Source organism: Numenius arquata, chromosome 7 (genome assembly GCF_964106895.1).
Source record: "Numenius arquata chromosome 7, bNumArq3.hap1.1, whole genome shotgun sequence".
Classification (NCBI taxonomy): Eukaryota; Metazoa; Chordata; class Aves; order Charadriiformes; family Scolopacidae; genus Numenius; species Numenius arquata.
The window spans coordinates 49,965,089-49,989,369 of NC_133582.1; the positions used below are offsets into that span (position 1 = coordinate 49,965,089).

Below are 24,281 nucleotides of genomic sequence, written 5' to 3' on the forward strand. Positions count from 1 at the left end.
TTTTGTAGTGGTGGTGTGCCTTGTTGTGTGTGTTTCCTTCCTCCCCTCTGTTCTTTTTCTCTCTCCCCTCCTCTCGCTCTCTCTCCCCCCTCACTCGCACAACAGCCCCCGGTAAATGAGAGGAGACAGGTCCTCTCTGCCTTTTTTTTTTTTTTTTTTTTCTCCTCCTCTCCCCGGACCGCAAAGGCGAGATTAAAAGTGGCGTTTTAGTGCCTTTTCCTGCAATTTTCTCTACACTTTTTCTTTTTTTTTTTTTCTTTTTATCTCCAGTAGCGATCTCTGGGGCTGAGGTTTCCGCAGAAAGTTTGGGGGCTGTTACGGTGTGTATTTTTGCGGAGGGGGAGGGGAGCGGGCTCCTTCTGTGTGTGCTGCTCCTCTGGGTGCCTATTGGAGAATAATAGTGTAAGTGACAACCTAGAAGTAGACTTTCTGCTCTTCACACTGGATAGAAAAGCTGCCTTTTTTTTTTTTCTTTGCTGCTTTTTTTTTTTTTTTAATATCCCCCTTTCTCACTTGCTCCTGTACGCATTGCTTTTATTTTTGAAAGGATAGCTAGACTTAAGTCACCCTCCACCTCAATTTAGACCTGCTACTTTATTTTTTTTTTCAAATATTATTACGAATTCCTCGTTTTGAGCGTTACACTTGTCTGATCAATTTGATCTTCAGCTCCTTCTTCCGTTGCTAAACCTCGAAAACCGGCTCTCTCAAAAGATATTTAATCTGTATTTTTTGTCCATTGCCATTTTTGCTCATGGCTACTCTCTTTCTCGCTATCTATTTTTGCCCCTCCCCGCCTAGAGGAAAATAGCAACAAGAAAAAGAGAAAAAAATAAGAGAATATTAGGGGAAGTAGTCCTCAGGTCTGCTGTCCCCCCCTCCCTCCCCCCCCTCCAAAAAGGGGGGGACCTAGAAAACATCAGTCTTGAACTTCTTCCTCTTCAAGAGCTCGGGCTGCAAAGGAAACCTCCTTTGTTTTTGTTATTTATATGCTGTCAAGTTTTGAAGTGGTGAGTTTCGGGTCGGTTTTGCTAATTTCACTCAGAAAACTGCAGTGTTTCTGTTTCTAGATAAGTACTTTGCTTCTTTGTCTCTTTAAAAGGTCACAGGGAAAGCTTGGCCTGGATTGTGAGAGCCATATGGAACGGATAAGTGCGGAGCCTCTCTCAAATGTGATTATGGGTTTTTATGGGGGAGGGAGGGAAGAGGAGGGGAAAAGGCATGGGGAGGGGGCTGTTTCAGGAGGAGAGAAAGAAATAATATAATACCGGCGGCGTTACATCGCGACAAAAGGAGATACCGCACCGACTCTCATTCAGAAATTGCGCGGTGTGCCCGTACGTGTACGCTGTCTCTGGGAAACGGTGCCTTGAAATTGTGCTCTTCTCTCCATGCCTGTGCTGAAAACTTGTAGTTGTGAAAGATGCCTAAATGCGAAACCCGGGGAAACTACTTGGCCTGGAACCGGCAGAGATGCTGGTTCCTCCCTGCAACCCTCTCCCTGGGCAGGCCACGCTGGTTGTTGCTCATCACTATTCCAAACTGAGGTTTCAGTGAACTTTAGCCTTGGGCATGGAGTTTAAATGAGTAAATTAGGTGTTTTATGTGCATGTAATTTTGCTTTGTAACATAAAGCTTTTTACAAGATGACTAAGCGGTGAAAGGATGCCGATGGGTGGGTATTCTCAGGCCAAGCGAAAATGACCCATTTGGTGTTTTGGTTGTAGTCAGTGTATTAACTAAACTGCGATCTATCACTTTTATTCGCTGTACATGATGTAGTGCGATTCTGACTCATGATGACTAGATACTTTTTGTAGCAAAGAACCTCGGTGCCTTAGAGTACTTCTGAACTTGCCAAAAGTGACAAGGATTTTCTTGTTTCAGGCTGCTTTTTTTTTTTTTTTTAACTCCCCCCCCTCCCCCCTTTTCTTTTTTTCCTTTTTTTTTTTTTTTGTTAATCCTCTTATTCTTGAGAGAAACCAGTCTCAGAAAAGCAGCCCTATAGTATGTTAGCATCGTCAGAAACATCGCAAGATGTTAATGGTTTGAGTCTGTAATTCTTTGCTTAGGCTGCAGTTAACACAGTTAAAAAAAAAAAATCTTTTCAAAAAGTGGCTAAAATGGGCACGTTTACTGTTAACGAGACACACGACCTAAAACAGATGGGATCAAGATGAATGGTAAATCTTAGGCTGTCACCTTACAGCATAAGGAAAAAAAGGAAAAATAGCGATTTTCTGAACTTCAGCTATTCAGTGGAATTCTTGAGGTTGCTTGTAAACGTTCAGATTAATATATTACCTCTTACTTCACCATATCGGGAAAAGCAGCACGGTGTTCAAACACGAAAAAAATAGTTTACAGAGTTGTCATTGGCAAATATACTAACAACATAGATGTATAAAAAAAAAAAAAAAATCCCAAGATGTTTAGGCTTTAATAGCTTTGCTATGAAATGTGCAGAAAATGTCTTGAATTACTAGGCAACTGAAAGAAAGTAGCAATTATCAGATTCACACCATTCTTTCGAAATATGACTTTCCTGGTATTAGTATTTGTACTTCCTAATGTAAATACTAGTTCAAAAATTAATGTCTAGTCACCTGTCCTTAGTGATTATATTATATACATAACATAATTGTTAGTGTAGTCACACCTTTCTCAGTCAGAGAAAGGTAGGGTAAAATACCTAACAATCACAACAGTACTGATGAATGAAACCATAGCCAGAAAGATGTCTCTGTTCTCAGCAACTGATTATTTTTATATATATATATATATATACACTTGGCAAAACAGAGTCTGATGAGTGACAAAAATCCTCAAAACTTACTCCTTTATGTTCTAGGCTTGGGAGATTTTTAGTGAGTTAACTGGAATTGTTATTCATGAACAGAGGTTTCAAAAGTTTACAAAAAGGAAATACAGGCATGTTAACATATACCTTTTCTTAATTTGCTATTGAAATTACTTCTGGTTTTGGTTGCAAATAGCTGTGCCAGCATGTAATTTAGCATCACCTAGGGTTGGGCTTGGGTTTTTTTAGTATTTAAGGGCTTGAAAAGTACTGTAGAAATTGTGGGTTTTTTTCCAGCATTATGTTTTGTGAGATGCTACCTTCTCTTCTCGGTTATTTTTTTTAATTCGATAAACTACTCCATTTAACACTTAATGCTTAACATCTGAAAAATTTCGCATGCATATTTTGAACTTTGCAAAAGTGTAAAAAACTCTTTGTATAATAATGCTTAGGAAACTCAAAAGCAACCATCTCCCGCCACTGCTTTCTGAAGTTAAATGTTAAATTCTCTTCTAACTTTTGTTTTTAAGGGGGGGAGGACTTGTAAATGGTCAATATTCTACATCTCTAATAAATCTGTTGCTCCCTCAACTAAAGTTTTAACAACCTTTTGTGGTGCATCCATTCACTAGAATCTTTTTCTTTCTGTCTCTCTCTCTCTTTTAATGCAATAAAACCACCTGGGATTAATAACAAACCTTTCTGTGAGATTTGTAACAATAGCTGTGTTGGAGCACATACCTTGACAATCATCATCATTTATATGAGTCTTAGTCTCTCTCAGATTTAGTATAATATCTCTGAAGTTGGTGTTTTGGTTGTTTTTGTTTTTTTTTTTTAAAGGGGTACTCTAGTTGGCTTTTAAGAAATATTTTGACCAGATTATGATGCGATCTCTCTGTAAACTGGGGTATGAGGTCATTTTTGGAGAATAAGTTTGTTTCTTCTAAAAAAAGGCATCTTCTCTCCAGTTAAAATAGTTATTTATTCTTCTTTATGAGCTTACGTTACATATATATCTCTCTCTGTACATGTGCAGGCTGTGTTCGTATACATATGCGCACACGTGTACAACATATATATTTTTTTTTTTTTTTTTTGAATCATGGCAGGTGATCTTTAGAGGCGGGACTGAGTATGGATCATTTGAACGAGGCAACTCAGGGGAAAGAACATTCAGAAATGTCTAACAATGTAAGCGATCCGAAGGGTCCACCAGCCAAAATTGCGCGCTTGGAACAGAATGGGAGCCCATTAGGAAGAGGAAGACTTGGAAGTACAGGAACTAAAATGCAAGGAGTGCCTTTAAAACACTCTGGACACCTGATGAAAACTAATATTAGAAAAGGTAACACTTTTGATAATTCTGCATTAGAGAAATACGATTTAAAATATTTGGGGGGGAAAGCATACTTTTGCAGACTACTTCATTTTTATTTCAGGATTAAATCTCCATTCTAAAATACTATATATTCCCAACTCTGATATAAATCACATTTGGGAAAAGTAAGCTTCATGCTTGGGTGGAGCATCTTTCTTTACAGGGTGGAGTCTGATTTTTGTTAAGGTAAAGGCTAGCTGCCCTGATTAAAGCAAATTCCTACATTGCAATAGAAGTAATATAATGCATTAATTCTTTGAATGAGTGTTGGGCTAAGAAACGCAAAAATATGTCAGAGTAAATACCGAACCCCAAAACCAAATTCTCGCCTTTCCTCTTAATGATGGTCCAGGTTTGGAAGGGCAGCAGTATTTCCATAACAGTTGCAAGTTGGTTTAAAGGAGAGAGTGTAAATCTTTAGGTATCACATTGGAGAAGTCATTTATGATGTCAATCTTCGCAGTTTATTTTCTTAAGTACAATTCATTATTGAACAATGAACAACTTGGGTGTCATATTTTTCAGTGGCTGGTTTGCTGTAATTAGACATTTACACAAGGAAAAGGCACATTTAGAATCATTGATGTTTGTATATGGATGGCTTTTGTTTGCATTGAAAAGACTTTTAATGGACAATAATCTATAAATTTTGCTTATCAAAATGTGCAAGTCAGTTTGACCATGTCCTGCAGTTTTGCTAAGTTAAATCAAAATATGCTGCATGTAATTTGGCATTTGTTTTAAAACAGCCTTTACTTTTCTCTGTATAATCGGTGTATGTTTATAATTCATATTTTTCTTGCATTTGCTAAGCAAAGTGAAAAATGGAACCAAGACTGTTAAACGCACAAAGTTAGAAGGCAGAGGAATTTCATTGTGTCTGATGCATAACATTTATCGTACAATCATTTATTTTTTCCTCGGTTTGGCGAAAACAAAGAATATATTGATCCTGAAATGAACAGACACAGCAGTCCGTATTGTTAGATCTTTATCTATTAAAAATGGAAAAACAGCACTTCAGCAAATTCTTTGGCCTCTGCTCATGATTACCCTATTTATTGATTGTTTGCCAAGAATGTATGCATCTTAAGAAAGCCAGGGTAAGAGCATTAAAAATATAATTTATTACGGCTTTTCAAGCAGAGTGCATTAATATTGTACAGTGAAGCAGTGGGGCTATATAAAAAGGACTTTCTGACGCCTGCAAACATATAAGTTCCATAAATTCCTAAATAGGAGATTTCAGCTGTCTCTGGTATTATGTGATATTTGCACAGCAAACTTTAATGCCAGGACAGTTTTAGACAAGGATTCTACAGACTTCACTGCTCCTTATGGCAGACGTGCTGTTTACACAGACTCATAAACCTTCAGCAAAAGCTCTAACACTGCCTTCAGGTTTAAATCATGCTGTATTTTTAGCAGTGAGCACTGACCAATGCTCTCCCCTTTAATACTAGAAGGTTATGAAGTTGCTGTGCTTGGAGGTCTTGCCAAGTACTAGCAGGAATGATCAGCCAGCTGAGATTGTGCTCTCCTGTATAACATTTTTCACATTAACAGAAGGACACTAGTGACAGTTTGCTAAAAGATTTAGTGGCTTGATTTGTAGTCAGATGATACCTGTGTCGCACTATCAGGATCCACCTCTGATAATCTAATCTATGCTGTGCATCAAAATTTGGCCAGGAGGTTTTCCCAGATTGTTTGAAGTACCACGTTTTTCAGGACGCTGCACCTCACGAGACCCTGTACCTGGCAAAAAGTGTGCTGATGTGCAGGGAAGTACCTGTGCGTAGCTAGTTTTGTGTCTGATCATAGCTTAATTCGTAGGAACAGATAAGGGGAAAAAACAAATACGCTTTAGCTGTCTTTGAGCATATCTGCACTATTTGTTAAAATGAAAATGAAGCTTTGTTTACATTTTATCTTCAGGTATTAACAGTGAAACTACTTGAGAATTTTGAGTCCTTACTCTGAGTCAGATGGTAGTAGGTCAAACATCAATTGTGAGAGCCTGGAAGGGGGAAAAAAAACCCACTACCTTTTTGCAGATGAAGTGTCTGTGTTTTAGAAAGCTCTCCACAGCTTAATTAAAACCAATGAAGAAATCGCCAATTTGCATGTACTGCTTTTGCTTTGGTCTTCTCTCCCTTCCTGACCAGTCTCACTTAGATTTAAAAAAAAAAAAAACCAAGACAAAAACAAAAAAAAAAAGCTCCTTCCTGCACTACATAAATATTGGCAAGCTTTTAGTCTTGTCTTTCATGCTGAGCCTATTGGGCAAACTGGAGTGAGTTTGTGAGCTTTTCCAAGAGAGCCTGAAGGGGTTTGTTTGCCAGAGATTGACTCTCTGGTGAACAGATGTAGTTTAAATATACGTGCTTAAGAGGTATCTTTTTTATCGTGATTTCTTGCTATACGTTAGAGCACAAATCAACCGACGCGGTCTTAAAAGCGTGTATCTATTGTCAAGAGTAAATCTTCTTTTTCAACTGTGGTATGTCTGGTGCACCTTAGCAGATTAGGAGGTTTCCGTAAGTCTAGAGGGCAGTGGTTATAGAGGCATTAACATTGTAGGACTAATTGGAGTTCCTGGGTGCCCTGTTAAAATAACCCTTGTCATCATTTATGCTAAAGATGATACCCCTCTGGCAGGCTGCCACAAGACAGTTCTGTACATCTGCTTTTAACCCTTTTGCTTTCTGTCATTAAGAGATCCTAACCTGCGCCGCTGGTGACAGCGGGACAGGACCGGGGGCCTGAACCCACGGGTCCGAGGTCAGCATGTCATCCGCGGCCGTCTGGGGGGTCGGGAGAGATTTTCACAAAGTCTAGAAATCTGATTGCCAGGAGAGACTTTGTGCGTAAAACAGCTTAGGTCATTTGTTACTTCTCCGGCTGTTGTCAAAAGGGAGGAAAAAAAAAAAAAATAAAAAAGAGAAGGCGAAAGGGGAAAAGGTTGTTTGCTTAATATTCTGTGCAGCATAGGAAAGGGTTTGTCGTATGATGCTACGAAACTAGAAATTAGTAATTACTTTCAGGCATACCAAAATAATGATGAATACCAGAAATGTAGAATGTAAAGTGCGGGAGGCAGCAAAAAAAATACCCCAGACTGCAGGTACGCTTCTTAAACCGGCATTGAAATCATGATTTGTTTCTTAAAGATGCAAGTGAAAGTAGTGCTCAAGTGCACTCAATGAATGAAGCACGAATTAGTGTTAACTTTTGCCTTGTTTCCTTGTGTGCTCTTTTCAGAGCGAATGTATAACACGCAAGGTGATTTGTTGTTGATGTTGAAGGCAATTAAATATTTTTGGCAGGACTAAGAAAGTTTTAATGTTAACAAACAAAATTATGTAGCTGGTACTAAAATGGCTTACAGTGAAGACATCTGCAGTATGTATTTAGGTTCTCATGCTGCCTGCTACTCACAACAAATCAGACAGGACAGAGAGAATCAACTTCTCTTCAGTCAACCTTGTTGTTTCTATAGAAGGTGATTCTTTAATCTGTATCCGATCAAGCGAGGTAAATTTGCATTTCTGCTTTTCAGAGAGATATATGTTTTGTAGAACTTTCTCTTTTTTGGGGAGGGCGAGGGGAAAGGACTCAGGGAATATGTTTATCAAATATTTGTGATGATTCTTGATGCCTCCTCTGCCTGTTCGTACAGGTTTTATTTACATAACGCTGTATAGACCCACCTACTCTACTATAACTCAAGTTTAATATGTTAAATTTAATTTTTTTTAATAGGAAGTATGCTTCCAGTTTTCTGTGTAGTGGAACATTATGAAAATGCCATTGAGTATGATTCTAAGGAGGAGCATGCAGAATTTGTGTTGGTGAGGAAGGATATGCTTTTCAACCAACTGATTGAAATGGCATTGCTATCACTTGGATATTCTCACAGCTCTGCTGCCCAAGCAAAAGGTAAATAAGATTATGAAATTATACGATGAATTATGTTTGTTTGTGGGGTCTTGGGGGAGGGGCAGGATTTCTTTCAGGAATGTGATGCAGGTTTTACTTCTGAAACTTCTTGCAGGTTCTGTCTCTTTTTTTTTTTTTTTTTTTTTCCTTAATATATTTTTGTTTAGTTAGTGCATGTTTTGTTCGTGGGGAAAGTGGAGGTAGATTCCTTTTTTTTTTTTTTCTGTTTAAAGAAAAAAAAAGACTTCAACTGAATCATTAGTATGCTTATTGACCTTAATAATCTGCTCCACTGAGGATCCACAAGGAAGTGTAAAGCATATTTGAGCAGATGGACTGTTGAGAGTCAACTTGCATTTATGACTGAACATCCAGCTCTATTTCTTTTATTTTGTTCCTCATGGTATTATAGACTGCAAAGTATTTTTATTTTTTTTATACTCAGTCCTTGCATTGCAAGATCCTTTCTAATTTATTAAGAGGAATGTCCTATTGAATTCATGGGAACTTAGGAAAACACACTTCTATACATATTAAAAAAAATCTCTACTGTAATGCATTTGTATAATTTTGTAATATAGATAAAGCATATCCTTGGTGGTGTGTGGGTGGGGGTTTTTGGGGAGGGTGTTCTTTTGTTTTGCCAGATTTAAGAGGCTAGAAACAAAGGTGGTGATCTTGTTAAAATCAGATATTTCTTTTGCCCCTGGGAATTAACAGGTAAATTACTTCTTTTCAATTTTTTCTGCCCTTCCTGCCTGCTCCCCCACTCCTCAAAAAATAAAAATCCCGCAGGGCTTATCCAGGTTGGGAAGTGGAATCCGGTTCCACTCTCCTATGTGACAGATGCCCCTGATGCTACAGTAGCAGACATGCTGCAAGACGTGTATCATGTGGTCACGCTGAAAATCCAGTTACACAGGTAAGTCGCATACCAGTTTTGGGACGTGAACTGTTACTTGTCTGCTCTCACTGTTAATATTGCTTCTATTAAATTCCCACTGTGCTGTGTGCTCAAAGTACAAAGGCTTACCGAAATTCCTTTTTAGTTACTCCGATTCTTCTTTAACTTACAGTCTACTATTGCAGAAAACTTTTATAGCTCTGGTACATAGATTTTCTTTGGATATCTCATTAAAACTATATTGCATTTTAGTCAATTAAATGATGCATTACAAGGAGGCATTTTACATAAAGTTTACTTAAGAGAAAAATATTTTTGCATATCATGAACAGTACCATCTGTGTGCATTTTGTAAAAGAATGACTTGCTCACACTTATTGTTGCTGTCTAGGTTCTTAAATTTCATGGTAACAAAAAAGAAAAAAACGGTTAATATATTAATGCTTTTCATGATCAGTCGTGAGAAAGCATTACACCTTAAATTGTTTTACCAAGCGCATCAGAGCAGGAAGGTAGAAGTAACATGAAAAAATAGTCGCCACATGCAGCTGATGTATAATTCATGCATCAATACAGCAGATGTGTTGTATAAAGTAATTAACTAATCGGAACAATCAGGAGACCGAGAGCAATCTCCAGATGCATCTGCTTGATGCGCAAAATGAAATCTGTCTGTCTTAAAGGAATGTTCTGCAGCAGGATGCAATCTTGTAATAATCCCTTTTCTAATCTGTGTTTCAAATAGTTGCCCTAAACTAGAAGACTTGCCTCCTGAACAATGGTCTCACACAACAGTAAGAAATGCTCTGAAGGACTTACTGAAGGATATGAACCAGAGTTCATTGGCCAAGGAATGTCCCCTTTCACAGGTACTTAGCATAACATGTAATAAATAATAAAGCACTATAGGCAGCGCTGATGTGAGATTTGAGATTTCTACAGGCTGTAGCAAATAGTACCCGTGGAGTGAATCTGCCAAAAATGCAAATTCATTTGACCACTTCATGATCTTTATAAATACGCCTGATTCATTTTGAACGTAGTCTTACCACGTTTCCCATGGGGAGTCGTGAAAGGTTGTTTACACCACACTAAAATTGTCTCACAGCAAACTGGATTTTAACTGGTTTTTGTCTTCAGTCTTTGAACTGCTTTGATGTAACTACTTTTTTCAAGCACATGTGTTCAAGATGTTAAAAGGCTCTTTACTTACTGCTGTCAAAAGTACTATTGAATCTGAATGCTTGTTAGATAACCTACAGTAGTTTTAAATGCTAATTCATAAAATGAGACAGTCTTTGGCATGCTATATGAGAAGGGAATAAAGAATAAAGCTCTTTGGATGATGTGTTGTTGTTGCAAACAACCAAAGGAAAATCAGCCATTTATTAGTTCTAATCAAAATATACCTAAACAAAAATGAAACCTCAATTTATGCATTGCTAAATCTTGAGCTGATGCTTTCCTCAAGCCGCAGTTGTATTGTTCTTTCTTTTGCCATTCTTTTGGTTGTCCTTTTGACAAATTACTGTGAAGGCGCAGCTTATTCTTCTACACAGTACGGTGTCCAATGATGTGGTGGTGGGAACATAATATTTATTTTTACCTTTTAAATTTTAAAATGTATTTTGTTGTGCAGTGGAGATAAATTCAGTATGCGAATAAATGATGCTAGTTGTGGTAGGTAGGGGAAAAAGGAAATTAAGGAAGTCAAGGTACTTTTATGGGTATTTTATTTCTCTTGCTCAGAATATTGGAGTCCTTGTCTCCGAAAGACTTCAGTTAATCTATAGAGGACTACTCTCTTTCTCTGTTTGTCTTTCCAGCGGATATATTAGCAGGCTGTTTTCCCATCACTTTTTTTTCCCCTATGGTTAGATTGTTTTCAGTGATGTGGCTCCAATATAGGAAGTTTTGAAGTGGAAATAATCAAAATTATCTTCACTGGTTGCAAACTATTCCAGTAATATGTCTGCAAAGTTATCTTGTATATACCTACTATAAAAGAATGTGAGTTTTTGCACTGCTGGTTTATGCCAGCACTGCAGATAATTTGGGATTTTTCTTCATTTTAATGTATCTAATAGTGCTAGTTTTTACTTGATATGAATAGAAAGCAAGTAAATTCTATCGAGATGGAATATTTCATTTCTATTTGAACATCATGTTTCACATAGCAGCTTCTGTATATATGTAGATGATGCAATGATAAAGCAGAAAAAAGTTTTTAAAAGGAATACTTCGCTTGAGACAGTATCATGATACTGGAGACAATCCAATAATTTCACTCTCTCTTTTTTTAAATTGTACTGAATTTTTGTATTATAATTTTAATGGACAAAACCAACCTTGCCTAGAAACAGCTCTTGGAGTTAGCACTTGAGATGAGCAAAACCCCAGATTACAGAACTCTGATTTGGGGCTGTTTGTTTACTGTATTGCACTTCTTTATTTGTAAAATAATATACTTAAAGCCATGAGCTTCTTTCTGTTGTTAAAAGGATGCTTATTACTTTTGTCTTCTCTATCTTCACCAGCGCTGCAGTAGTTGAGTTGCAAGAATTGAAATAACTTCTGCTTTTCTTTTTTTCTTTAAAGATCAAATCACATTAAGCTTAAAATACATTTATTTATTCTTAACGTTTGGAAAAACAAGTGGTTGATCGAGAGCCCATCAGTCAGTCTAATCTTCCCATTTCCCTCTGGGAGCTTGAGGGAGGATGCGTTGATCTGACTATGTCCATTTCAAGTGACAAAATTGATCCGAATGCTTCTCGGATTTGCCTAACTACTAACTCATTGTGTATCGCTCCCATAGAAAGGACACTGATTTAAGAGTGTCTATGTTTTGTTAAATGTAGTAAACTTGGAGAATTGCCCCGCAGTGGGGTGCTGCTGCAACAGAGGTGAGAAATAAGAGCAAGGCGGCGGTTAGGAGGCAATGTTTCCTTAGAGGGTCCATCAAAACGCCAGCATGGGAGACTTCTGAGAGCAGAGAAGTGGTCCTTCCTGTTATGTACTTCCACGGGCATAGGTAATGCCATATGAAGTGCTTCATCACAAATGCAAGCTAATGCGGTGACACCATACCATGACTTATTAACACTGTTATGGATATAATTTATTAACCACAGAAAAATGACTCAAAGTGGAAACGAGAGTAGTTATCATTTTCTGTCACTGTCATTAGCAGTAGGTACGGAAGAATTTGTTGCAAGGTATTTAAGTTGCTGTGCTCAATGCGTGGCATCTCCGAAGCCCCATTTAACAATGGAAAACTGAGAATCATCATCCTTGCTTAGAATTTACTGTATTTTCTTAATTAAGCTTGCACTTTGTGTATTAAAAATTGCTCATATTTAGTCAGAATACTGACATTCTATGAACTGGAAAAAAAATACCACGCAAACTATTTTTATAGTGCAGGTATACTTAAGGGCTTGAAAATATGTGAGCAAACAAACTTTTAGATACAGTTTGTCTTAATTATAGTGTCTTGAAAACTTAACAGCATCATCTACCTGAGTAGGTTTTCTTTTTTTCTTTTAATTTTCACTTTCTTGTCCAACTAAAACCTTGCGGCATACAGGTATGAACTCTTCCTGCCTTCCGCGGTAAAATACCACTGACTCTTGCTCTCATTAGGAGAGGTGAATACACGGTCTCTTTTGAAGCTACTGTAATTGTCTCACTCTTCGACTGCTGTGGCCACCCCCGAAGGCCAGGTTTGTCACTGGCTATATGAGCCTGCATCTCGGGGAATCCCCGTTGACACAACTTGGAATTCTCAGGACAGACCAGAGCAAATGCATGGCTCAGCAATGCTGCGGAATTGCAAGCACCCAACCAGAGGTTTAGTCTCAAATTTTTGGTGTCAAGCAGACAAGGCAAAAGGACGCTGCAAATTTTAGCATGGAAAAGCCAAGCCTGTTCTGAATTATGCGCTGCAGTGTGTATTTTCGTGCTTTACCTTGGGTTTGCAGATTTTATTGCTAGAGACTAGCAGCATACACAGATGCTGGGTGAAAGACTACTCGCGTTTGATATGTGATATCGTTTCTGCTTCCTCTCCAGACCCTTTTTGATGGGGAAAGCAACTTGGAATTTAATCTAGGGCTCAATTTTGGGCCATCTTGTGCATTCCATTAAATCGGTGCATCTCGTGAGTGGCCTAGATCTCATTTCCCTCCAGTTTTGGCTCTTTAGTCTCCAAAGGATTGTAAAGTAATTGTTCTACCATCAGTTCTTATTTCCAACCCCTTGCACAGAAGCTCAACTCTACCTTAGTCTGTTGGGAGCTGCTCTAAAGTGATCAGGCAGGCCTGTTGCATTTATTTATTTAATGTTAGTCCTTCCATTTCTCTACTCTGCCCTAGTCCTAGAATTTTCATGCTTCTTTTTCACAGTTTTGCTCTATTTTGGTTTTCAATTCAGAATTGTCTTATTACTTGCCCAGTTAAAATAACTGAAATGCTACAGACCATGTTTATACCGATATTAATAAAGGGTTTATTTTGTTTTGTCCCTATCGAGTAATCGTCTCTTTCGCACTCTCTCTCTGTGTGTATATATATATATAGATAGATAGATTAGCTTTTATGAGGGAGAGGAGAGCTACATGGGCTGTTCACCCAAGAAAAGACTGGAAATTCTTTTGATAATTCTGGAACAAACTCACTGTGTGCTTTTGAACGTTTAGATGTACCCCTTATCTTAAGTTCCTCTAACCTTTTCCATGAAAGGAAGATAACAAGTCACCTACCAAATGAAGAGATTATAGAGATTAATTAGTATCTGGGCACTGTTTTGAAAATACAGCAGTGATCAAATAACATTGACTTTCCTACTGCTATTATCTCACCTGAATTTTTTCTACGAAAAGATTTTCTAAATTATTGTTGTTAGTATTTGCAAACAAGCTTGGGTTTTTAAAAAAAAATTTTTTTTTTTTTTTTGCGCTTTATCAAACCACCGCAAAAGCACTTCTGAAGCGAGGTATTCATTCTTTCTCTTTCCCCATGGTATAGCTAGTTTAACTCTCAGGACAACCAACAGCCAGTGCACTATAGATGAGAAAATCCAGGCCTGGTGTATAGTAGAATCTTGAATCTCATGCTTTATTATGTTTTAAAATATTTTGTAGGGGACATGCAATATTCCCATGGAATATATCCAGAGTCTGTTATACTTCTGGACATGGTAATTTACGTGCATTGTATTACTGTTTTGAATTTTTTGGAAGATAGTTGTGTGCGACACCCCCTCCACCCCCCTAAGTCTGTAATGTCTTTTACATAATTTTGCTCTTGATGCTGAGGGAATGGCATTTTTTCAGTTAGAGGGATATACACATTCCGTAAAACGTATGCGCACACAGAACAAGTGCTGGTATGATACCGACGTCTGAATAGTTTTGCACTTGTGATAAATATAGCTATCCTGACTGCATTTTGATCAAACTTCCTTGCTGTAGCGAATGATTGTCTGCATCTGACACAGGCACAATATAGATCATATACTTCCCTTCTTGTTCAGACATCCTGCCCTGAATTTACATGCTGTTTTATGCACGCATCGTGCAGAGATACCAGGCAGAAAGCTTTCTCGGAACATCGGTGTTTCTTAGTTCACCTGATCTGAAGGCACCTGGCCATCAGAGCAAAGAAGCAGCGTAACAGAAATCCTCTCGCATTTCCTCACTGCTGTTTAGACCCCCACCCTCACCCCTCCAAAATCCCAACCATAAAAAGTGGCATTTGCTAAAACTAAAATTTCCAGACTTATAAATAACCAAGGAATGAGCTATTAAGAGTTGCCAAAATACATACTTTTTATGAGCAATTTTTAATTCATGCTTTCCAAAACTGAAAGGTGTTTTTTGCCCTCCCCTTTCAGTTTTACCTGCCTAGACCTGAGATCAAGTCCTTGGATTTCTTTGTTGCTTGTGATTCTCTTCTTTCCTTCTCTCTTCCTCCTTCTCTTCCCCTCCCCCAATAATTAATAACCTCAGGAAGGAATGCAGCTCCATTTTCTACTTTAGAAGTTGCTGTACTTTAGATTTTAAAGATGTCATTAATTATTTCAGGGGAGTAAATCCTTGAGGGCCTGGGCTCAGGTTTTGGCAGGCAGGGCCTTTCAACCCACCCCTCAGTTGCTCAAGAGCATTCACTCTGATGTCTCTTCAAGCTGCTGTGGTATCTGGATTTTTTTAAGCATTTTTGATTAACTATTCAAATTTGTGCCCATGATTTTTAGTCCTCCAGATAGAACAGGCCATTCAGAGCCTACGGAAGGTGAAATGCCCACGTTGGTAGAGCTGTGTGAGGACATTCACAGGGTGCTCAACCTCTCAATTGCCTGATCTTTTGATCACTGATGTATGTTCTTCAGATGCATCTGAACACTCTCAGTGTTAAAGCTATGTCAGTCTGTCTACAGTTACTTTATCTGGGCAGCACCTTATTAAAGGAGAAAAAATATAGCTATTTTTCCCTGCCTCTTCATTAGAATTAATTATAACGAGGATGTCAAAGTCCCTTTCCAAAACACTTGTGGAGCCTGGACTTATTGTGGAGAGGAGGGGAACGTACCTTGCTTCTCCACTAAATGCAGTTTCTGACTTGAGAGGACTCTGTAAGGTGTCAGCGTGTCCCTTAGTATCTGTCCTGTCATGAGGTCTTGCGTTTCTGCTTCTAAAAGAGTGGAGAAGAGTCCAATAGAGGGATGGTGCTAGTCTTGATTTCTCATGGTTGGTTGGTTGGGTTTTTTTTTTGGTTTGGTTTTGAGTTTTTGGGTTTTTTTTTTTACACTCCTAAAGTCGGCTGTATGGAGATATAAGCAGCTGTCTTCCACTAGGTTCTCCTGTGAACAAAGTACAAAATTCATGCTTTTTAAGGGAATTACGTTTTTGGGACCGTGCTCCCCATTTTGTGTTCTAACCACCTGGGATTGTATCTCAGCAATTTTGAGAACTGTGAACGATTATCTGCATCATAAGGACTTCAAGTTTTAGGGAAGTGACAGAATTAGAAAGGAACACAGTACGTTTTCTTCTGATACATTTTCCTTCTAATATGTGCATGTGTTGTAGAAGTGAGCCCTACTTGACTTCTGTTTTCACTCAGTAATCCTGAGAATGGTATATAGAATAACTTGCATTTTAAATATTTGCGGTTATGTTCTTCTTGTTATATATAATAACCATGTTTTTTTTTTTTTCTTTTTACATTTAGTGGGTTAAGAGGCAGTCAAGTAATGCAGTGCTACAAAATTCTGTATTCATTCATTCATGTTTCTTGCATACTTCTTAACGCAGTCATGGCTGAGTGTGAACCCTGATTTATTTATTTTTTTTTTCCATAACTTTATTAGAGGGTTAACAAACCAGTCCTCCAGTGTTCTTTAAAGCAAGATTGCAAATAAGTCTTTTTTTTTCTTCTTATTGGCAAATTGTTGGCTGTAGAGTACTGCACAAGTATAAACAACATGAGAGATCCTTTAACATAACATGAGAGAGCCTTTAGTCGCTTTGCTCCCTAGCTTTGGAACTCATTGCCAATTGAAGCAAGGAAAGCTCTGGCTGTTGGGACTTTTAAATCTAGACTTAAAAGTTATTTGTTCTGTTTAGCATTTTTAAAATGATTCTATTAGGAATTGTATGTGCTTCAGTTTTAATTTTAACTCATAATGATTGTAAAGCACCCTGGGATGCTTGCATGAAGGGCGCTACAGAAACCCAAGATTGTATTGTACTGTGTTGTAATGTATTGTATTATTACATGGTGCTGGAGTTGGACCACGGACAATTCATATAGAAAGCATTTGAATACTTAGCTAAAGATAAGGAGTGCGTGTGTGTGGGGGTACTGTCGCTTCTTGCTTCTTTTTCCCCTTTTCTGTCAGTTATTTTATTAAACTAAATTAACATGGCAGTTATTCCCTAAGAAATGCCAGCATAATTTACTGCTGCAAAGGGGCTCAAAATGTAAACCAGATGATAAACTAAAAATAAAAAACTCCACATTAAGATGTAATTGCACTTCCCTTTCTATATTACGTTCTTATGTAAAATACATTACAAAACAGTACTTTCTTTATCACTTCCTTCACTTTTAACTGAATTTCATTAACAATAAAGAAATATATTGTCTCTGTTTCAGTAATGTCACTTGACAGTTAATCCCTTAACTTGATGTACATGTCTTTAAGATATTTTTTTTATATATTTTTTTTTTTAAAGAACATGATAGCACTGACTGGAGCCAAGTATTGCACAATCATGTGATTTGCAACTTTCCCAGCTCGCAGCTTTGCCAGTGCAGGTCAATTCACACCTGCCACACTTATGCCATTCTGGTCCTCATGTTGCTTTTCCTCAGTGATTGTCAGAGGTAGAGAGAGTTGTGCGTGCGGCTCCTTCTTTCCCCCCCTCCCTCCCCGCTCCAAATGTGTGGTAAACCTTGTGCATTGGAAGTGTCTGCTCAGGAATTAAATGGAGTTTAATTTCTGTCCATTAGGAAGCTGCTATCCACATCGCCAATTAAGCCTTCTATTTAAAGGGCGAGGAGACATGTATGTCTACATCTTAATCACTGCTGCGACTGGTTTGCAGAGACCTTCCCTGACTGGTTCAGTTATTACTAGCAGTGGTGGGAGGCACAGAGCTCAGTGTGGTTATAAAACCTACCCAAAAGCTGAGCAAATTCTGTAGGTGCTGTAGCGTCACTGTCAGCAGATTTAAAGCTGAGGTATGCCTGTGTTAGGGGACGCAGGGGTGTAGGCATAAAGATGCGTCTGGAGAAAATTACTTGACTTGGTAATAATCTCTTACCTGACAGGAATGAAAGCAAAGCAGGACCCACTTCTTGAGAGGCAATGCCAAGAGACCTTGTCAGACCAGACTCATTGCAGGTCTTCACTCTAATCATAACTTAGTGTCAAACAGACCCTGAGCAAAACTCTCAAAGCTTGCTTCCTCCCCACTTCCCCCCCCGCTTTTAATTAATAATTAGGTTCTTCCTTTTCATTTCCAAGAAATGGATTAGGAAAACCTAAGGCGAGGGTGAGCTTTGTCTCTCTTCCCTTGGACACTTCTATAAGAACAGCACAAACAGTATCAGATTCCCCTGGTGCCTTGCAGCAGCGATCAGAGGACAGGTTTTTCAGGACAGCAGCAACCTCAGACCTGCCTCACTCCAAGCCATGGAATAAGCTACTCAAAAGGGAAAACTTCTGTTCCCCAGGGGTGGGAACACATGAAAGGTTCTTGTCATATACACCTGTCTCTTAATTATTTTTATTTTATTTTTTAAGTACTAAGGTTTCCTACATTGAGAGCTGCAGTTCTTTCATAAGCTTGCAGTGGAAGAGGGGGAAAACTGCACTAAAGCATATTGTGTGCCTGGCTGTGCCACCTTTCCAAAGGATTTGTTACTCTTCAGTAAACTGTCATGGGTGGATGTCTTGATGATGATAAACTGAGGAACATGAGAAGGACACTAGTGTCAAGAGCCTTTCTAGAGATGGAGAGTATTTGTATTTAAATCAGTATATCTACACTCTCTCAAAACTGTGGCAGGGTTGTGTGTGTGTGTATGTATATATGCACACACATGTATCGCAGAAAAATCCCACCAAAATATACTTGCCAGCTACTATGTCCCCAAGCTCTTAAAGCTGTGTTCCTTATTCTGCACTTTTTGTAAGGAGGAGCTTTGTGTGCTAATCTAGCTACATTTTTTTTCATTTATATAGTTTAATATAAGGGGGAATCTCAGAAAAAATTTTGAATAGATAAATCCTCAAAGTGCATGTGCATATTCCACATGGAAAGTTAGCTTGAACATTTATTTTTTGAGATACCTTCATTGAATCTTGCATCTTTTTATGAATTCTTCAGAGAATCTCTACCTTTTACAAACTCTTGTCGGTGAAAGGCAGCAACACTGAGGCAAAACTACTATCTTGACTAACACAGCTGCTTAAAATGCCACCTTCATATGATTTTACTTAGCAGAAGTTAGGAATCCATAGCAAAATTCATACTATAACTCATTTTTCTCCTGAAAGATTTTTACATTTTTCTGAGGACAGAAAGTAGTTTGTTCATGTGCTTTTAGCAGCATAAATATAGAATTTGTGTCTATATGGTTAAGAATAATCAGATGTACAGGTGGCTCATAAAGAGGCACATGGCCTGAAACAATAAATCTGACACTTAACCATTTAAACAAAGGATAGGCAAGGGACGTTACATTTGGCACTAGAGGGGTATTTAAGCAAGCAATCAGAGGCACGAGAGATGCACTGACTAGGAGTGGAAATCAGTGAAGTTCAAACTAAAAGCTAGTCATACATTTGGGGGCAAAAAAAAAAAAAAGGATACGTATCTAGTGAAAGAGATTACCATGGGATGTGGTGAAAGATCCAGCACAAGAAGTCTTCAGATCAATATCAGATATTTGTTCTAGCTCAGCCACAGGTAACTTGGCTGAATTCAGAAATTACTAGATGAACTCTTTTTATGTGGAGCCCAAATAGATGCTCAAAATGGTTCCTTTTGGCTTTAAAAGTCTGCAAAAACTTGTGTAGAAAAAGGAAATGAGATCAAAGAAAGGGCTTATCCTAAAGACCAAAAGAAATTCAGCAAGACAACTGTTAGTGCTACTGAGTCTGATGACTTCTTGTCTGGACATTGTGCCTTAGGGCTCAACTTCATGCCAGACATCTGATGCTTTGCCTAGCAGAACACTGGAATCCGAGAAGAGACTTGCTGAAAATCATGTCCTATTTCCCAGCAAGGAAATCTTCCTTAACGTGGTGGATAGTGCTAAGTAATTTTGAAAAGTCTTTTACAAAAACTGTAGTGAAAACAACCATTACAGCTGGTTGAATATAGAACAATTATCAATGTCTCTATCAGGAGAATGTATATACTTAAATTTTGTGGAAAAGTTTTACGTGCCCAAAGCTGGATTTAATGCATTAATAGATCTAAAATGTTCCCTATCACACTAAGCGTTTGCATTAGGATAGCATGTGGAAGAATGTGCATTATGATTAGTGTTTCCAGATAAGAAACAAGTCAGAAGCATCGTGATGTGGCTGGAACAGTGTGATTGGAAATAAAAGCAATCCACCTGAGAGGAAGGCTGAAGGTGTCTTTTACTCTGGATTTTCACCAGATCAGTCTATGAGATCTCCAAGGCCCCACCTACCCCAACTTTTATTCTTGTACAAGAAATGCAGGTTTGCCCTGTCCACATCTGTTGCATATGGTCTGGATTGTCCTCCTGGGCTCCAGCTTCTTCTAGTCTCGTTCCATGTGTCCCGAGGAGAAGAGGTGAGCGTAGGCACACAGGCTTCATGTAGGGCATTGCCTTGTGTAGAAAAGCAGCAGCCTGGGGAGGGAAGTGGCTGGGGCTGAGGACCCTGTCTCCACATTACAGGAATGGGAAGAAAGGGTGGAGCTTCGCCCAGGGTAGCTCAGCTCTGGTCCAGTGGACTTGAAGTCCACCCATGGATGGAGCACGGCATCTGGGTTTAGCTTCATCCAGCAGAAATTCTGCCTGTGTGCCTCAAGGTGGCTTTGTGATTGGTATGGAAGTAAGAGCAATAGAGAGCACCCTGGAAAACGTGCATTCCCAATTCAAGCTAAGAGAGCAGTTTAAAATCAGTCTATTTACTTCATAAAAGCTTTTCCAAGCAGATTCCTGGCTAAAATGGATAGTGCTTTCCTTACCTGTGGAGCACTCTGGTTTCAGAGCCCTTCTGGCAAAGGCACTGCATTGCAGAATCAAAATCTTAGGATGTAATAATTCAGCCCTCAAAATATATAGGACCATTTTCATTCAATGAAGTAAACCAAGAATTAACTTACTAATTATTGATTATTTTGCATTTTATATTTTATCCAGGTTGATTTTAGGAAATGTTTACCCAGGACCTTTACTACTAAGTACCTGCCATTTACAAATAGTGTGCAATAAAAATCAGGATTCTTAGATATCTGACAATGCAGACAAAAATGTCTTATGACTCCTTATCTTTTATAGATTGAGACTGTGACTTTTTCTTTCTCTTTTTTTTTTTTTTTTAAGTCTGAGGCACTATGCCATAAAGCTTGTAAAGCAGGTATGAAGTTCTTCAAATCTGAATTAACATTTCCCACCTATCTTTCTCTCTTTTAAGCTTTTAACCTTTGTAGATATAAGACTAGTGTCTTGGGAAGCTGCTTTTTATTTGAGCTTTATTTATATCCGTCAGTGGGAGATGCTCGGAAAACAGGGAGAATGCTGCTCTGTCATGCAGCAACTGGGAATTTACATTACAAAATGGTAAAAATAGTGCAAGGATCAGTTCCTTCAGATGCTGAATCCTCATTTCTGATTTTCAGAAATCTTCTCATGTGTGGGTATATTTCTATATATATATAAATATATGTATGTATATATGATTTGGTTTCTTTTTGTTTTATATCTTCCATCATTGCATTCAACGTAGCTTTATGTTTATGTTAATATGTACATTTTTAATACTTAACGACAACGTAAGACAGAAAAGTAGGAGGAGAAGTTTAGGCTATACAAGGACAGGAGAAAGGAGGAAAAATGTGCTTGTGTATTGGAAGAAAAGCTTGCGTCATTATTTTAAATCTGCCTTTAGGCAGTTTTAACTTATATGACCAGTATTTGCCATGCAGATCCTTATTCCTCCTGACCCTGGCAATAGTATGGAGGTCAGGTAGCCATCCAAGTGCAATGCCAAAGGCACAAAGAGAAGTTTTTTTCTTCTCTGTCCATCTGTGGGTTTTTCCCTTATCCTACATGTTTATAGGGCATATGACAACAAATTCCATTGCACTACTTGTTATAGTTCAAGGTAATGGACCAAGAAATTTAACATAATTCTTCATATGCAATAAAACTGTCCATTTCATGATTCCTTGTCCAAAAAACAGCTAGTGGCTGGATATATTTGGTCTTTTATTCAGAGTGGCAGATGATAATTCTCTGCCATACCAGAACACTAGAAGCAATGCTTTGCCCTGGTTGGGTTTTTGCAGTACGTGGGCTGATGTAGGCTCAGGCAGGCTACAATCTTTTGATTTGGGAATAATCTTGGGTTATCTGGTCAGGGCTTGAATGTCCCCTTCTCATTTGAAAAATGTTAACATAGAGCCTCCTGAGAAGTAAGTGCCCCGAAGAGTTCAGCTTGTATTACAACTGATGGTTGCGATTTCTACGCAAACAGAAGCCACTGATAGTGGCTAGGATCAGGGAAAAAAAGTTCCTCTGTCCTTGATGAAAACATCTCTTCCCCCCTGCCAAATCTTTAAGTTCTGTTCTGCAACTTTATCACTATTCAAATTAGGTCTAGGGACAAAGGCTTGTAGCTTGTCTTCTTTTTTTTCTCTCTTTTTTTTTTTTTTTTTAAAGGCATGTTAGGGTTGCAGCATTGGAATATGCTGCCCTGCTGGTGTCTAGATATGTAAAGTGGAGGATTTATGGAAGAGAAAATAGAATGGAGCCTTAAAAGTTTGGCTTTAAAAAATGGAGCCAGTAGTTTGACAGATTGTTCAGTAAATGTTCATTTTATTGAGAATTATAAAAAAGGTGCTTAACGCCGCTGTGCCATTAATATAATACATTAAAAGGTTACTGTCAAGATTAGTGTTTCAGCTCTGAAAATTGACTGTAGGGTTTATGGGCAGCACTGCTCATATTCTGCTTGGAAGATGAGGTATCTTCTACTTACCACTCGACAAAACCATTATGTTGTTACAAGGATTTCTACTGAAAAACTTGATAAATAGTAAAACATAAATAAAATCTTATTAGTAACGCGGAGAATAGTTCCTGTTTGTCTTATAGCCAGATTTAGCAGATGTGGGTTTGAATGTAAAACAGTTGTGAAAATAGCCAGTGTCAAACTAGTTCAAAATTAAACTTGTGGGGTGTTCTGTTTTCAGTGTCTGTTATTGTTGAAGCACTCCATTTCAAAAGCATGCATTCCTTCCTACAGAAAAAAAATCAGATTCCTTAGTTGAAATTAATTAGCATTCAGAAACCAGATAGCATGTTTTTGGGTATTCATGAGATCTCTGTTTGAAAAAATGTTTTTAACTTGTAGAAATGTGTTGCAACACACAGATGGGAAGAAAAAGAAAAAAAAAAATCTCTTTAGCAAGCACTGTGTGTAAAAGGAATATTACATTTTGCACGCTCCTGATTACCCTGTGTAAACAGTTTTTGACATCTGTCTTTATAGTTTTCGAGGAGAGGAAGACTTTGTTAAAAGAACCATTTTTATACAGCAGTCACCATTTCAGTCTTGCTTTACCTGTATTATGAAAGCAGATGGTCTGCATGTCTTTTGAATATTTATAACTATCAAAAACAATCTCTTGCTATTCACCCTTAGGCTTATGAGATGTCAGGACTGTTCTGGTTGAAAAAAAATCATCTTGGGTGTTTACAGAAAGAGGATTACATTAAGCTGAAATGACTATACATTTTCCAGTTTAATATTTGTCCATCAGCTGTTTAATCGTATTTAGATAATTGTGTAAATAAGTTGTTGTAGCCCTTGCCCCTTCCACTGAGCAGGCTTGAAGCTTTAAACACCGATGAATGAGTTGCAAAAAAGCTTGGATGGTTTTTTTTCCTAGTTAAACAACCTGGAAGGCCCAAATAAGTTTTGGTTGCAATGCTCCTTTTGAGAGAAATGTTTCATTTGCAAAGGAATCCCCGATATCTAATTCAGCTGAGTTGTTTTAGGAAGCTGCTGTGTCTGTTACTCTCTGCTAAGTCTGTTAGTATGTATTTGTTCTGTGTAAATACTGCAGCCCAACTACCCCTTCATGAGGCATGAAAACAACCTCAATCTGCCCATATAAAAATAATTTTAAGGTTATTTAGGGGAAGTTTTGGGACTGTGGGGGTTAAAAGCTTTTTTGACTGGAAGCTGAGCAATCACTGATAACAGATTTTGCTGTGGTTGGTTGATTTGGCAGAAAAGCATGAACAGTTTTGGTTTAGATGATTGAATTAACCTGATTAACATTGTTTTTGTTGTTTTGCAAAAAGGACAACAGTATACTTTTAGCAATGATCGAACAATACTTCACCTGGTGGGAGAGCAGCGTTAGAGGCAATGACTCAGAAGTCCCTCCCTGGTAGCACCTGCAGTGGTGGCTGCAGCAACCAGCCAGCACGAAAGGCTCGGGTCCTTCCCGTGTCTTGCAGGACTCA

General features: G+C 38.2%; 1 protein-coding gene across 3 annotated transcripts in view; it reads left to right on the forward strand.

Annotated features, from left to right (window-relative positions):
• The first annotated feature begins 332 nt into the window (after positions 1–332).
• Positions 333–24,281, forward strand: part of SATB1 (SATB homeobox 1) — a 76,197-nt gene continuing 52,248 nt past the window's right edge. For 2 of the 3 annotated variants that reach the window (XM_074150364.1, XM_074150363.1), the window contains exons 1-5: positions 333–1,010; positions 3,916–4,151; positions 7,950–8,126; positions 8,922–9,048; positions 9,776–9,899. In XM_074150364.1, coding sequence (XP_074006465.1) covers positions 3,941–4,151; positions 7,950–8,126; positions 8,922–9,048; positions 9,776–9,899 — 639 coding nt within the window. In that variant the 5' untranslated portion in view covers positions 333–1,010; positions 3,916–3,940. Of the gene's footprint in view, positions 1,011–3,915; positions 4,152–7,183; positions 7,189–7,949; positions 8,127–8,921; positions 9,049–9,775; positions 9,900–24,281 lie in introns of those variants that run through there. The other variant, XM_074150365.1, reaches the window with a different exon arrangement.